Here is a 15,928-nt window from a genome sequence, read left to right as displayed (position 1 = left end):
TTTTGAACTAAAATAAAATACTAAAATATATCAAACATGTATTAAAAGTATCAGTATGATTTTCCACAGTACAAGGTGAATATTATTTAAACTATGAAAGCATTAGAGTAGCCTATAGAATATATCACTCTTTTTATCTACAAATATTTAAAGATAAACTTCATAAAATGCTTATTTTCAAATAAGGCATTTAATAATTTCTTGATGAGGCAGATTAATTACAAAGTAAAAAATAAAGGAAATAATAAAAAGACGTATCTTAGTTACCTGAATAATTTTATCACCTGGTTGCAATAATTTTGATGCTGGTCCTTCAGGCTGTACCCTTGTTACAAATATACCCTTTAATAACAACAACAAAAAATTACTTAATGGGAAGCAGTATGCATAAATAACAGAGTACCAAGAAGCAATTTTTCTCAGTATGCAAAAATTTGAATTGTAAGGATTTCTCCTTGTCTTCTCTGAAAACATCGTGACAATCAACCCTATTATTATTTTTATATCCTTAGCCAAGGAGTGAGTATATTTTTTCCATTGATTTTTTTTTTTTAGAAAGATTGGAAAGGGGGAGGGAGAGAGAGAGAAACATCTATGTGAGAGAGACATATCGATTGGTTGCCTCCCACACATGCCCTGAGCGGGGGTGGGGATCAAACCTGTCACCCACTGGAGAGCAGGCTGGTGGCAGGGCAACCCAACTCTATTATTTTTATTTTTGTCTCTGACAATTCAGTATAGTTATTTCTGTTTAAGTGATGAAGTTAATTCTATAGATGTACAGAAAAATAATTACGAAGTTAAAAATCACTTCACAGTATGAGGAACATGTGAAATATTTGGTTAAATTTATATGCCTCGAACAATTAAACCGATCACATTTCAAAACAAAAAGCTGAACAATACCAAAAAGAAATAAAAAAGGTGTCTGTCTAGATTTACAGAAATACATGTTAGATTTTTACATATGTACTAGAGGCCCAGTGCACGAAATTCATGCATGGGTAAGGTCCCTATGCCTGGCTGGTGATCAAGTCTGATCTGAAGGGCAACTGGTGGGGCAGTCAGGGGCCCCAGTTGGCACCTGCCTTGGCTAGCCTGGCACTGCCTGCTCACTGGCCTGGTCCCCTGCTGCCACCGCCAGTCGCCTCCTTCAGTGCCGCCCCCTGATCGCCCCACTGCTGCTGCCAGTCGCCTCCCTCTGTGGGGTGACCAGCGGGGCAATCGGGGGGCCCCCGCTGGCACCTGCCTCGGCTGGCCTGGGGCCTGTGGGCAGCTCCTGCACTGAGCATCTGCCCCCTGGTGGTCAGTGCACATCATAGCGACCGGTTGTTCCACCATTTGGTCAATTTGCATATTAGGCTTTTATTATATAGGATAATAGATATTAATAGTGAATAAAACTTTATGGGCTTTTAAAAGAATATATAAATAAAACTCACATCATCATCAGGTCTGAATGGGTTTCCTCTTCCACCAACACCTCCTGATATGCTAAATCCAAGTTCTGGATCCTTTTCAACTCTCACTCGAATCTGAGATATCAAAATAAGGTAAGTTGCAACACAGTAACATCCATAGTTAAGTATTGGTATATTAAGTTGTAACAAACAAACATAACTACGTAGGGATTCATCTAAAACAAATACCTGGGCAGATGAAGTGAAACTATGACATGGAATATTATGTTAATGAGTTAGTGAGTTAACGGCACAGCTAGGATTATAAAGCAAAGCTCATAACTTAATCTATTGCTGTTTTATGAGAATAGGCAACCAATTAATGTTAACCCTATTGTATTTTTTAGACACGGATCTTAAAGACATAGCATACACACAAAACATGTACATTATTGGTTTCTATTTATGAAACATCTACATTACATAGTATCTCTGTCTATTGGGAAATTCATAGATCCAAAATGAATAAAGCATTTGCTCTTTAAATTTCTAATAATATCATTTTATCAATAAGCTATCAAAATATATGACTAGCGACTTTTTTTTTTAAAGTACTTTGTAAGATTTAATTCTCAAAGTAGTTTGGAGACTTAAGTCAAGTTTCACAAGCCGAGTGTCAAATAACCACAGCAAACCACAACATGCCAATTCAAGCTTAATGGTCTAAGGAGGAAAATGGGAGACATCTATAACACTGTTAACAATAAAAAATATATATATTAAAAAAAGTTTAATGGCCTAGTTATATTGTTGAAGAAGGTCTGCTTTCATCAACCAGTTTGGGAAAAATAACCACCTTAGGAAAAAAAGAAAATCATGCCTAAAACACTACATCTTATGTCAATTAATGAGAATGGGGGTTGGGGTCATAAAGTCAAAAAAACCCACGAAGTTTAACACTTTATAAACTTAACAGGAAACAAGACCTTAAACACAAAATGGTTAAAAAAAACTATGTTAAAATTCTATATGGATTTATTGCTAATAATTAAATAACCTATAAAATACATTAAAAGCTTAGTCTCATATTTCAAATATTCTTGATCATTCTTACCTCTTGCCTTGCCAGCTCATGGCCTTGTCTAGGAGAACAATGGGGCTGTGTATATGGAGGCTGGTGGGCCACTTTCAGCATCAAGTAATCAATTAGTTGTTCTCTAGAGGGATGCCTTGCCACAGATGCCTGAGGAAGGGGGTGATGTATTTGACTATAATTTGCCTGAGGCCTGAGAGGCTGGCCCATCTGTCCATTACTCAAAGGCATCTAAGAAAAACATGAAGTGTCTTAAAATGACCAATAATGATGTCTTAATACAAATAGTTGGATTTTCTTTTGGAGCATTTCAAAAGCAATAGAGGTTAACATTCTAAATCACAGTGTCATGCCACTTATACTATTTTTTCTAATTTTACACTAAAAAAAACCCGTTTATGTTTTAATTCTAAACTTGCCTGAGTGCTTGATGATAGAATGAGTTTTCAAAGATTTTAAATGAAAGTAAATCATATCTACATTTTAAAATATTTGCTTTTCTGTCTGATATAAATGCACCTATTATTTTCACATAACCAAATGTTAAAATGGTAAACAGTATGCCAAAAATCTTAAATTTAAGTAAGCCCATTAAAAGGGTATCTTTTCCTATACTATCTTTAATTTCTCACATGCACATAAAACAAGTATTTGCCAATGGTTTTTCTTTAAAACAAAAGTAATTTTTTGGTAGAATATTTTTCTAATCCTATATCTTTTCTATATTTATTCCTTTCTTTCTAGAATTAACAAGCCAATTCAGCTATGCAGTGCTGTGTATCAGTTAGCAATTTCAAAACTCTCTAAATATTAATTCCATAGAATAGTAACTACAAAAACGAAACTTTGACATTCTATTTTACTTTTCACATGCTAACAAAATATTTGAGATTATTTTGGTGTTTTAAGAGAATTATCTTTGTTTTAATGCCTTTCATTTTTAGAGATTAAATCTGAATTTAAAATCACTTTGTAGCATTTGGCTAATAGCTTATTCTGTCTGGCAAATAAGGTTATATTTATATTGTAAATATTTGCATGTGAAGAGATTCTGATTGGAAGAGGAAATAAATCTTTAAGCTATTCAGTTACTTAAAACATCATTGTTGATTATTAATAAAAGATGACCTCATCCACATGGAAATCATAGAAAAATTGTGAGGGAAATATTTGAACCCAATTTCCCTAAAAATTATCCAAAAGTAGAAAAACTGAAAATGCTTTTCTTTGTAAATCTTGCTTTGGTAAAGATGATTTTCACTTTTTAAAAGAGTCCTGTTTTTCACTGTTTTATATTTGAGAAGCTAGTTAATTCTGAGGACTGGAAACATATGTGAGTGTTTAATGACAGATGGTATTAGCACAAAGATGTCAGTATTTCCTGAAAAGTCTTTTTACTGGGTATTTACCCCTCGATCACTGTAGATCTGAAGCAGTTAGTTTGCCCAGGAGTACCTAAGTAGTTGTGCTGTTTCTTTATTACTTACACACAACTCGGTAAACAGCACTTGCTTTTCTCCATGTTTATATCCTTTTTTTCCTATGTGCAAATTCAGTACTTTTCTCCTGTGGAGAATTCTCCAGACAATAATTACTTGTGACCCATGCTCAAGGCTCCTTGACACCCAGATACTTGTGCCTGACTTTCTACATCAATGTTAAACGTACTCGGGTAATATATTAAGCTATGTATAATACACAGGTGGCTCAGAGCAATAAAAAGCATAAAACAATCTCAGCAACCTAAACCATACAATGGATTTTAAATGAAAAAACAAAACTGGATAACAGAGCTCAACTAAAAGAAAAACCAAAAAGAGATAGATATGTATGAAGTTAAATGTTATGTGGCTGGGTTTCTACTCTCAAGAACAATATAAAAATTTATATCATATATTACTATGCTACATAATTATATCTGGTTATACTAGGATATGGAATTAGTTAAGAGAAAGGACAGAAGAGAGTACTAAAGAAAATAATTATCGCCCTAGCCCGTTTGGCTCAGTGGATAGAGCGTTGGCCTGCAAGCTGAAAGGTCCCAGGTTCGATTCTGGTCAAGGGCACATGCCTGGGTTGTGGGCTCGACCCCTAGTGGGGGACTTGCAGGAAGCAGCTGATCCATGATTCTCTCTCATCATGGATGTTTCTATCTCTCTCTCCCTCTTCCTTCCTCTCTGAAATCAATAAAAAATATATATATTAAAAAAAAAAGAAGAGAAAATAATTATCTATCTGGCACTGGTGACAAAAAAATAAACTTTCAAAATGAGTGACACTTTAGCTACAAAATTAATAATAAACCATCATCTATTCTACCACATATAAAAGTCTAATTACTTTTAGTTACATTTAAAGTATTTTAATATGCTCCTGGTAATAGTAAAATAATTTCAAATGAAAAATTTAAGGTAGGTTCAAGTTTAACTCTTCAAATAGTTTTATCACAAATGCCAAAATCCCTTTGATTCAAATGATAAAATAAGTAGGTGATACTATAGACATACAAAATAATACAACAAAATAATTTACTAGTGTAGGAAAAAATCATGGAATAAATTGAAAAATAGCGGAATACAATATTCGATTTCTCAATTATTTTAAAAATAAATCCTTACTAATAACTAAGCAAGGAAGGAAAGTTCTCAAAAAAGTATTTTCAGTGTTAAAGCATCTATGCTATTTCTAGTTCAAAAACAACAAACATAGTAAGCTCACAGATACCACTTTATTTCCTGAGCACCTACTTTCAAGCTGTCTGGAGGAACATCTTTGTGACTAAGTGTAGCTGATGAGTAGTTGTGCTGTCCTGAAATGAATATATCATCTTGACAAGGATCTCCTGGACAGGATGTCTGGGGATGCTTCAAATTAGGGGAAAATAAAAAATAAAGAAGTAATGATCTTTAAGATGTACAACCAAATGATGATGACACTTGAGAGATTAGGAAAAAAATAGCGCTATAGAAAGATGAAGAACCAAATGAAACATTAACATCAAAACTGCCATCAATCTGAGTACCTTTATGACTGATGTTAACTAAACTGATCATTGTAATCATTTTGTAATATATACATACCTATATCAAATTATCAAGATATACACCTTGGACTAATACAATGTTATGCCAATTACATCTCAATAAAACTGGGGGTGGGGGGGGAAACTAGCATTTTTAGCCATCTCCCAAAGTTAATGGCAAAATGTTTTTCTTTGTTGTTTTTTTTTCTGACCAGGGCTGGGGATTGAGCCTACAATCCAGGTACATGTCCTTGACTGGAATTCAACCTGGGATCCTTCAGTCCGCAGGCCAACGCTCTATCCACTGAGCCAAACAGGCTAGGGCTGTTTGTTCTTGTAATATATAAAACATATATACAGATACACAATGTTATTTCTTTATAATGCTTTTAGTTTTATTTACAATAATAGCTAGCTGTAACACTTTGAGCCACACTCTTAATCCAATTAAGAGTCCCCTGCCGAAACCGGTTTGGCTCAGTGGATAGAGCATCGGCCTGCGGACTGAGGGGTCCCAGGTTCGATTCCGGTCAAGGGCATGTACCTGGGTTGCGGGCACATCCCCAGTGGGAGATGTGCAGGAGGCAGCTGATCGATGTTTCTCTCCCATCGATGTTTCTAACTCTCTATCTCTCTCCCTTCCTCTCTGTAAAAAATCAATAAAATATATTTAAAAAAAAAAAGAGAGTCCCAAATTTTAAGAGCAACTAAAATATATTCCTGTTGAGCACCACAAAAAGTTTTTTGGTAAAAAAATTAGCTGATGTTCTTTCAACAGCATAGTATCACTGAGGATTTTCTTTTAAATGATGAGCAGTACCAATAAACATACCGTTAAATAAAACTTGTTTTACCCTAATTCCATCATACTAATATTAGTCAGCTCCGTATTTTCAAAAGCACTGGTTTGGGGAAATGCTTTTAAAATTAACTAACCAGAATTCCTATTTTTATATGTCAAGTGATACCCTTATATTATAGCTTATCTCACTGATAGTTTTCGATTAAAAGTAGATGCAATTTCATTATCTTGAACATTTCTTATAAATATACTGGGATGCAAGATACCTAAAATTTTCATTTTAATTTCATTCTAAATACACTTAGCTATACTTTAGAAAACTAGAGAAATTGTTACTTTCAAAACAGTACATGGGTAGCAATATAAATATGCAAATTACATCATCATGTTGAAAAATAATTTGAATCTACTTCATTATGATATGCCACAGGATACATATAAACCTAAGGGTTTATAATGTAATCTTAGAAACTGTATCTGCAACAGATCTATCATGTACAGTTAATTGCTAGTTCAAACCATGGCTTAGCATTTTTAGTACTTTGGTCTAATTTTGTGTACTTAATTAAATGAAAACTTTATTTTCCTTCTCCATTTTCAACTGTGCTTTCAGAATGTATAAAAATCAACTTAGCTCATAGCTTAAGTTTAAAGTCAAGCCTGAATGTACAACTATGTTTATTTAATCTTTAAAAGAACAAGTATATTATAATTGAAAAAGTAAAATGCAACAACAGACTCAAAGGCTCTGAATTTAAGAACAAGCAAAAAATATTACTGTGTAAGAATTTGTAAAGAACAATTGTTCCAGATGACTGTAAGATTACCCCTGAGTTAATAAAGGCCCCTGTCTTTACTTTGACTTCAGCTAGAATAGTGCCAGAACCCTCTCTCCCTGTTTCAATCTGATAACTTACAAAACGATTGTTGCCACTGTAATATAACATAGAAACCAAGTGGTGCCAGGTGACAGAAGGCAAAGCAAGATGGGTGAGACACAGTCAGAGCCAAGCTCCTATCCTAGAACAAATCAGGAATATATTAAGACGGGGTGAGGATGGGGAGAGTAGATGCTCAGGAAAAAGCAAAGCACCCCAAAGTAAGCAGAGTCAATATGGAAATAAAACTTGGGAGGGGATAAAATAAGGTCATAAGGGAGAAAGGTCTTTTCAGGATGGAAGGAGAGGGGCAGAGGAAATATTTACTTGGAGGCCATGCTACTACCTCAAGTTGTTAGGCAGAGAAAATCTTAAAACAGAGCCAGGCCAGAGTTGTTCTGTTCTTTCTCCTTCTCTGCTATTCCTACACCCTATCCTTAACTTTCACTGGTTAAAAGAATAAACCTTTCATTTTCACCACAAATGACTATGGCTGAAATGTGGGTAATAAAGAATTTGGGTTTTGTCTTTTCATTGTACTTATTGCAATTTTTCAGCCTCATTTTTTATATTTAGCTACTTATGATCAAACTTAGTTCCACTTAGTTCTTAGTGCTTTTTTTGGCCAATACTCAATCACTAACAAGAAAACTACTGCTCCGCACAACTCTTCTGTGGATTACATATGGCACAGTCTTAAAATCTTGAGTTTAGGGAGAGCAAGCTAGTTTCAGGAGAGAAAACACTACAAATAATAATTTTAACCCCTCTCAGTTATTTCTATTGCTCACCCATTTTTACATAAAAAAAGAGTTGACTACATCCTTAGTTATGACCACAGAAACCTAAGAGATAAAGACTAAATCAGCTTTGCAGCAAGTTTTAGCACTAAGCCATGGTGGAACTGGGAGGTAACAAGATACCTAACCCCACAGCAAATTTTATTTTCCAGAAACGTTAAAACATTAAAATGTGGGGTTTATTTCTCTCTGTGCACTAAAGTACTGGTCTACTGCAGGTACTCACTCGGAAAATGTGCCCACCAGAACCTCTTCCGTCTGCAACACAAAAGGCAAGACTGCCTTGGCTGCCATGCAGGTCCCTAGAGCTGCCACAGTGAAAGCTGCTTACAGCAGTGAAATTGGAATTAAAGGACCGTGACAGCACACTCTGAATGAAGAGGGGATAGATTTAACAGATTAGTGTAGCATGCAAAATTTACAAGACATGTTATGTATAGATGCTTTTACAAGTAAGCCCAATACCACACAGAAATATCATGCAACATGGAATTTCAGTGCCACTGAAAGAAACTGGCACTATTTACCATATAGATACATGACAACATACAAATATACGCACAAATCACATGTAATCCCACCATTCAAGTTTAGACATCAAAAAATAGGAATTGATATCATACCTAGATGTATCTGTACAGCTATACATGGGACACAAACTAATTACTCTCTAAAGGTAAATTTTACCAACAACCAGTTAAGTAAAAATAAAGTCTGCTTCATTTTATAGAAGTTATCTTATTATTAAATAAAAGCAGAGTTTAAATACATAATATAGCACGAATTATATTTGGCAAAACATACTAGGTTCTTGGCCATTGTAAAAGTTTAATATAAACACAGAATTTTAGGATATAACATTTAAAAGGCTCCCACTGCACTATAATTACCAAAATAAAAACAAAAACTAGAAAGTGCACAAAAACTTTCTCCCATCCAAATAGATATTAAAAACATTATATTTTAGGAGTTAGTAGTGCCCTTTGCTGCTTAAATACAAAGAACAATTGATAGAATCCTTCCAAATATTGAGTTTATATAAATGTCTAATCATTTATCCTAGGGCTGCCTGAAAAATGTACCTCAATAAATGCACTGCCTGATTCTCATTATTCCTGCTTCTTTACTTTCAGAGTTGTTAACTGCTATTCTTTCATGTACATGCTTTTAGTCATGTTCCTGAATATTCAGAGTCTGATGGTAAAACTGAGAGAAACCACATTTTGAGCATGGCTTGTAATGAAGAAATATGAAATGACATTACAAGCATTTCTATATTACTCTTAGGGAATATACACCTTCTCCAGATTATGAAACTGATGTCTACTATTAAGAAACATTAACATGACATTCCAGAATTAAATGGATCTATAAAATTACAAGGTACATTTTTAGTTATTTTGTGGATTTTAAAGTAATAACTAAAGAAAAAGCTAAACTTATTAGGCTAGGCCTGTACTTTTCCAAACCATTTCACGATAAATAAGGATTTAGCAGAGGCAATTCAGAGGTTCCATAAACAGCTGGTTAGAATGTAAAAATAAAGAAATTATACACACAGTTACATACACATGGTTTGTTTTAACATGTTGTTGAGTGGACTGACTGACCTTGTTTAAGGATATGTACATTTGAAACAAAATTATGCCATCTTTGAACACATATGACGTTCTGTAAATATTTCACGGAATAAGAAAGCGTATGCTCAGGACAGGTCTGGTTTTTAATTCAGGCTTGTGCTCTGACACTCATATAAAACTGCACTCCATCACAACACATGGAAACACTGAACAGAACAGTGCTGGGCAAATGTCCTGAGCACTGTTGTTCATTACATGCAAACAGTTGCATAAGAGCAACTGAATATGAAAATTATCATGTTGAAAATAGATACAGAGGCAGAGCTGCCTCAAACAGACTGTCAAACTGCAGCGGGAAGGCCGGGGAGGGTAGGGGGGCAGAAGGGGGGGGGGTAAGAGATCAACTGAAGGACTTATATGCATGCATATAAGCATAACCAATGGACATAAGACACTGGGGGGTAGGGGAGAAAAAGAAAAAAAAAAAGAAAGAAAAAAAAAAGATTATGTGCCCGGAAATGTCAAGAAAATACACTGGAAATTTCAAAAAAGAAAAAAAAGAAAATTATCATGTGTTAATCTTTAATCATATCTGGCTGAGTGCTTATGTATCTAAGTTGTTTTAATTTAATAAGTACTATTAGCAAATGCTGACTTAATAATTCAACTTTGAAATAAATTTTATTCATTTTCAGTGCTGTTAAATTTTATTTATAAATAAGTCTTGAGATTTTTGAGGTGAAACCTATTTTATATGTGTGGATTCTAGATAGTTTGTTGGGGTGGGAGAGGTGTGACTACCACGTTTCAAAACCAAGTAAGGGTCAATAACTTATCTATTTCTGTATTATTAATAAACTCCCAGCTGGGCAAAGTAGCAACTTTTGATTGGAGGACTTACCCCTAGAGGTAGGAAAGGCATTGTGAAATTCCCTGAAGAAATTTTTCAAATGTCCACCATGCCATCAGAATTATGTTTTGGGGAGGAAAGGGGGATTACAGAGGAGCAAACAGAGATCTTTCATCAACCTCCACCATTGTCAATCAATACTTTCAAGTTTGGAGTCTACATCACATTGCCCTATGCATTTCCTAGTTTCACCTCAATTCTCATCTCTAAATTACCAGTGGGCAAAATTGAGACACTACTTTCATATACTCTCCAAGCAACCATATGGCAAATTTCTAAATATAAAAAGCAGAGAGGCACAATGAACAATGTAGTGGCTGCTACTTGCTTCCATTTACTAAAGTCCAGGCACTCTCTGTCAGATAGGAAAGTAATGGGAAAATAGCCATTGGAGATGTCAACTAATATTAATACACTAGAGGCCTGGTGCACAACATTTGTGCACTGAGGGTGGGGGAGGTCCCTCAGCCCAGCCTGTGCCCTCTTGCAGTCTGGGACCCCCTGGGGGATGTTCAGAGGTGGGAGAGGCTCACACCACTGCCACTGCACTTGCCAGCCGTGAGTCCGGCTTCTCTCAAGGGATGTCTGACAGCTTGCTTAGGCCTGCTCCCTGCAATTGGACATCCTTAGCACTGCCATGGAGGGGGAAGAGGCTCCGGCCACCAACGCTGCACTCACCAGCTATGAGCCCAGCTTCTGGCTGAGCGGCGCTCCCATTGTGGGAGTGCACTGACCACCAGGGGGCAGCTCCTGCATTGAGCGTCTGCCCCCTGGTGGTCAGTGGGCATCATAGCGACTGGTCGTTCCACCATTTGGTGGATTTGCATATTAGCCTTTAATTATATAAGATAGTATAGTATAGTATAGTATAGTATAGTATAATAAACAAACTCATTTCATCCTCCAAATCTGCTATTCCTCCTCTATGTTCAGTAGTAGTTACTGGCATTCCTCAAAACCAGTTAGTTATTCCAGGCACCAATCTCAAGTTTAATTTCTTGATTCAATGACTGATTATAGGAATTTTACAATCAAAAGTAAATTCTTTTTTTTTTTTTTTTTTTAAAATATATTTTATTGATTTTTTACAGAGAGGAAGGGAGAGAGATAGAGAGTTAGAAACATCGATGAGAGAGAAACATCAATCAGCTGCCTCCTGCACATCTCCTACTGGGGATGTGCCCGCAACCCAGGTACATGCCCTTGACCGGAATCGAACCTGGGACCTTTCAGTCCGCAGGCTGACGCTCTATCAACTGAGCCAAACCGGTTTCGGCCAAAAGTAAATTCTTATCAAGTCTATTTCAGAACTGCCTCTTAAATTCATTTCTTTCCCTCAATTCCACTGATATATTCTCATGAATTTTCGGGACTACTACTAGATGGCTTCATTACCCAGTCAACTTAACTCTGTAGCCTCTCCTCCTCAAACCCAGTACCACACCATAAGTTTATTTATAAAACAGCTATATTACTCCTCTGCTTAAGAGATTTCCAAATTTGTCAGCAAAAACATACAAGTTCAAAGAACCTTAACTGTATGTACAAAGTTATAGCTAAAACACAATAAGTAGATGAGAATGAAGTTACCTAACCTTACAGATGGCTTAGTTATTCAAAGTTGAGAGGACAGCATTGCATAGAGCTAACAATTACAGGCAGAGATGCAATGTGGGTTGATATAAGGTACTAATTATATTTTAGGTATTTATTTCTGAAAAATTCAACTTAAGGAATTTTTTAAAATAACGACTAATTGAGGTTGTATATTTTTCAAAAACCAGTATCTTATATTTAATAAACAGAGATAAGATAATTCTTGGGTAAAATCCACTAAGAGGTACCAAGCTAAATCCTAAAGAAAGAATATGCCTATACATTTGAGCACAGAACTGTGACACTAATATATGAGTTTTACAGGATATTTAAAAATGTTAACTTCTTTCAAAAAACAAACATGTACACACTATAGTAGAGCCAGACAAGGGAGTTTAAATAGGTCACAAATGCAATTCGAAAAGAGTAATGCCATGCCAGAAGCCATCTGTGTCAGTGACAGTGTTAGTCATATAACTGGGGGAAAAAATCTTAGATGAAATATTTACATTTACAGTACATCTGTTTTTCTGTTAACTGTACAATAAACTGCTTATTTTTTGCATACATATTTACTTAATCAATTACTAATAGATGACAAGAGGTCAGAAAATGCTAAACAGAGGTACATATGTATATACATGTATTACTCATAGTATGTGTGGCACAATCTAAAAACCACATACAAAAATAAATAAAATGAATGTAAGCCTATCAAAAAAACACTGAGGAGTAAGAGAAGGGAGAGAAGCTTATACTACCACCTCAACGGCTCCGGGTCTGACAAGTTGGAACTAGGAATTCTATTGTCAGCACCAAGGAAAAACTCCTAGACTATAAATATATAGGGTGTCCCCCCAAAATGTATACATTTTCAACAGCTGATAGCTCAATTTTGAAAATGAAATGTATTTTAATAAACACTGCCATTATAATTATTCAAAGTGTATGCATATATTTTTTAAGGACATCCTATATATTCAATAATCCAGAGTAGCTTGTTTCACCTTGTTTTAAAAAAAACCCCCAAGAATGCCAGATTTGTAAAGGAAAATCAGTTAATTCGTGAGAATAAAAAAATTCATGTTTAATTACCTTTTCTAACTTTTTGGCTTCTATATGTCGTAGTACTTGTTCTCGCCAATCATGAGGAACTTTATTTTTTCCTGGAGGATCTAATAAAGAATGCTCAGAACCAACCCTTGCATTTGGTCTTTTTGAAGGACTAGTCCGTGAATAGTTGAAATCACTAACTGACATAGTTCTCTCTGGTATTTCACTAACTGAGGGTCGAGCACTTTGAGGTCTAGATGTATTTGGACCATCAATGCTATACGTTCGTGCAGAAAGAGGTCTCTGTGATCCTGACATCATTGGAGCAGTTCTTCCCACTGAATGTAACTCCCTGTATGATAAATAATCTCCTTCAGGGATTTGGGCCCGCCTTGTGGGACCCGGCTCACTAACATTTACAGAGGCTGTAGAGGACACACTACTTTGTCGCTGAATTGTATTTCGAGTTGCTCCAGGAATGAGTCGGTCATTTGGTGAGATGGCCCACATTTCCCCATGTCTTCCTGGGCCAAGTCTTGGATGTAAATGGTATCCAGTATTAGCTCGAACATTGTTATGGTTAGAGAAATTCATATTGGCAGAATGTTTATTAGCATAACTGTGGTTTTCTGTGCTCTCTGATCGAGGAAGGCGCTGAGAAGGCAAAGTGACGTGATCCATTTGGGGATTTTGTTTGGAGTGCCACAAAGTGTCCTTGACTGCAGCGCTGCTGCTGTACTGGATGTTATACTGTGGAGGACCATATATCTGAGGCGCAGATTGTGGGCCACTTGCTATAGGGCCTCTTACATTTGGCTCTTCAGGATTATGATTTGAATCAAACTTAAAAATTGCCTTTGTACCTGATATTAAATCAGAAGATGAAGAAGAACCAGTAAATACTTGCAATGGTTGATCATACAAAAGTGTAGCAGACTTACTCCTGACTATATTTTTTCCATCAATAGTAGATGTGACTTTAGCTGTTGCACTTGGCTGCTGAAGTCCATTATCACTAAGAATGTCATAGATTTTTAGCTCTCCAGTCTCCATATTAGTTATGCTATGAGATTTCACAACAGACCCAACTGGCCCACTTCTCTGAGGGGAGAGATCTTCGGTGCTCTTGGAAATACCCATATCAATAGAAGGATCAGTGTCCTGGGGCTCAGTCTTCAGAGGAGACTGTGGAGTTTCCTCAGAATGTCCATTCACCTTATTTACACATTCCAGATTAGGACACTTGTTTCCATTTTCCAAGCGCTCAGCTTGTCCTTTAGCATTAACACTTAAAAAGGCCGTTCCAAGCATGATATCCTGTGCCTTTGATCTTCCTATTCTCTCTGGTTGAAATGTATCATTGGTTATAAGTTTATGAAGATTCATATTGATATGGTCTAATTTGTGAGATTCATCAGATGTGGCTATTGAGTCAATACCTTTCTCAATAAGAACTAATCGTTCCTCAATATTCAAATCATATTCAGGTAAGTTGAAATCTTTTTTATCATGAACCTTGAATTGTTCCTCTGTTGAATGGTTTAAAATATCTCCATTTTGTAAAAGGCTGTTAAAATTTTCATCTTCTTGCCTAAAACAAAAATAATGTTATCAAAAACATCATAAAGCCCAGTTTTCTTAGTAATGGGAGATTTATATTAAATGGAGAAAAGTAAAACTATCTGAAAATTTATAATCAAGATTAATTTTCATCAATGTCATAAATCACTTAGTCACAATACAGTTTGAGCTAAATAAAGAAAAAAATTATGTGTCTTCTTCTGGTACAGCTTTTCACAAATGTGCTAAAATATGAAATGCTTGCCCTGCCGGTGTGGCTCAGTGGTTGAGTGTCGACCTATAAACCAGGAGGTCACGGTTCTTTCCCAGTCAGGGCACATGGCTGGATTGCGGGCTTGATTCCCAATAGGAGGCATGCAGGAGGCAGCCAATCAATGGTACTCTCGCATCATTGATGTTTCTCTTTCCCTCTCCCCTCCTCTCTGAAATAAATAAAAATACACTTTAAAATATGACATGCTTGAAAGATGGGCAGATACATGGAGAAAGAGCCAATAATTTGAACAGTTGAGTAAAACGCACAGAACATTTTTATGAATAATTCTGAAACCTTATATTAGCCATAGTTATCATAATAACTGTTATTAGATTCAAATATATAGATAAGGAAATTATATAAAGAACTAAACAATAGCTCTACAAAATATGAAGTATCAAAACTGAAATTAACCCTGGCTGGTGTTGCTAAATGGTTAGAGTGTTGGTTTGTGCACCAAAGGGTCTCGGGTTTGATTCCTAGTCAAGGGCATGTTACCTGGGTTGCAAGTTTGATCCCTGGTCCAGTGGGGTCTCATGTGGGAGGCAACCAATCATTGTGTCTCTCTCACAGTGATGTGTCTGTCTCTCTCTCTCTCTCTCTCTCTCTCTCTCTCTCTCTCTCTCTCTCCTTCCTTACCTCCCTCTTCCTCTAAAATTCAATGGAAAAAAATATCCTTGATGAGGGTTAACAACAACAACAAAAAAACACACAAAAAACAAACAAATAAAATACACAAAAACCTGAAAGTAAACTTAATCTACATTGAATTTGGGAAATATTTAAAGGTGATATTCCAAAATTACAGAAAATACTTTATTTCTGCTTGGTAATATGAAAACATAATTGTGTCTTCGAATTGTATTTCAAAAAGTAGTCAAGTTATATTTCAACAAATATTCCTTAATATTAATCTTCCCATTAGGTGACAAATAATACTCATGATGAGAAATACAA

The 15,928-nt window shown here is 35.7% G+C and overlaps 1 protein-coding gene across 1 annotated transcript in view; it reads right to left on the bottom strand.

The window, feature by feature from the left end:
* The window catches only part of ERBIN (erbb2 interacting protein), a 121,782-nt gene that overhangs the window by 2,491 nt on the left and 103,363 nt on the right, over nucleotides 1-15,928 (bottom strand). Inside the window, exons 21-26 of the mRNA XM_081090001.1 lie at nucleotides 13,177-14,725; nucleotides 8,222-8,365; nucleotides 5,241-5,357; nucleotides 2,515-2,724; nucleotides 1,443-1,535; nucleotides 268-342 (exon numbers count right to left, since the gene is read on the bottom strand). Coding sequence (XP_080946127.1) covers nucleotides 268-342; nucleotides 1,443-1,535; nucleotides 2,515-2,724; nucleotides 5,241-5,357; nucleotides 8,222-8,365; nucleotides 13,177-14,725 — 2,188 coding nt within the window. The remainder of the gene's footprint in view (nucleotides 1-267; nucleotides 343-1,442; nucleotides 1,536-2,514; nucleotides 2,725-5,240; nucleotides 5,358-8,221; nucleotides 8,366-13,176; nucleotides 14,726-15,928) is intronic.

Source organism: Myotis nattereri (assembly GCF_964212035.1).
Source record: "Myotis nattereri genome assembly, chromosome: 4".
NCBI lineage: Eukaryota > Metazoa > Chordata > Mammalia > Chiroptera > Vespertilionidae > Myotis > Myotis nattereri.
This window is presented reverse-complemented; position numbering and strand designations above follow the sequence as displayed.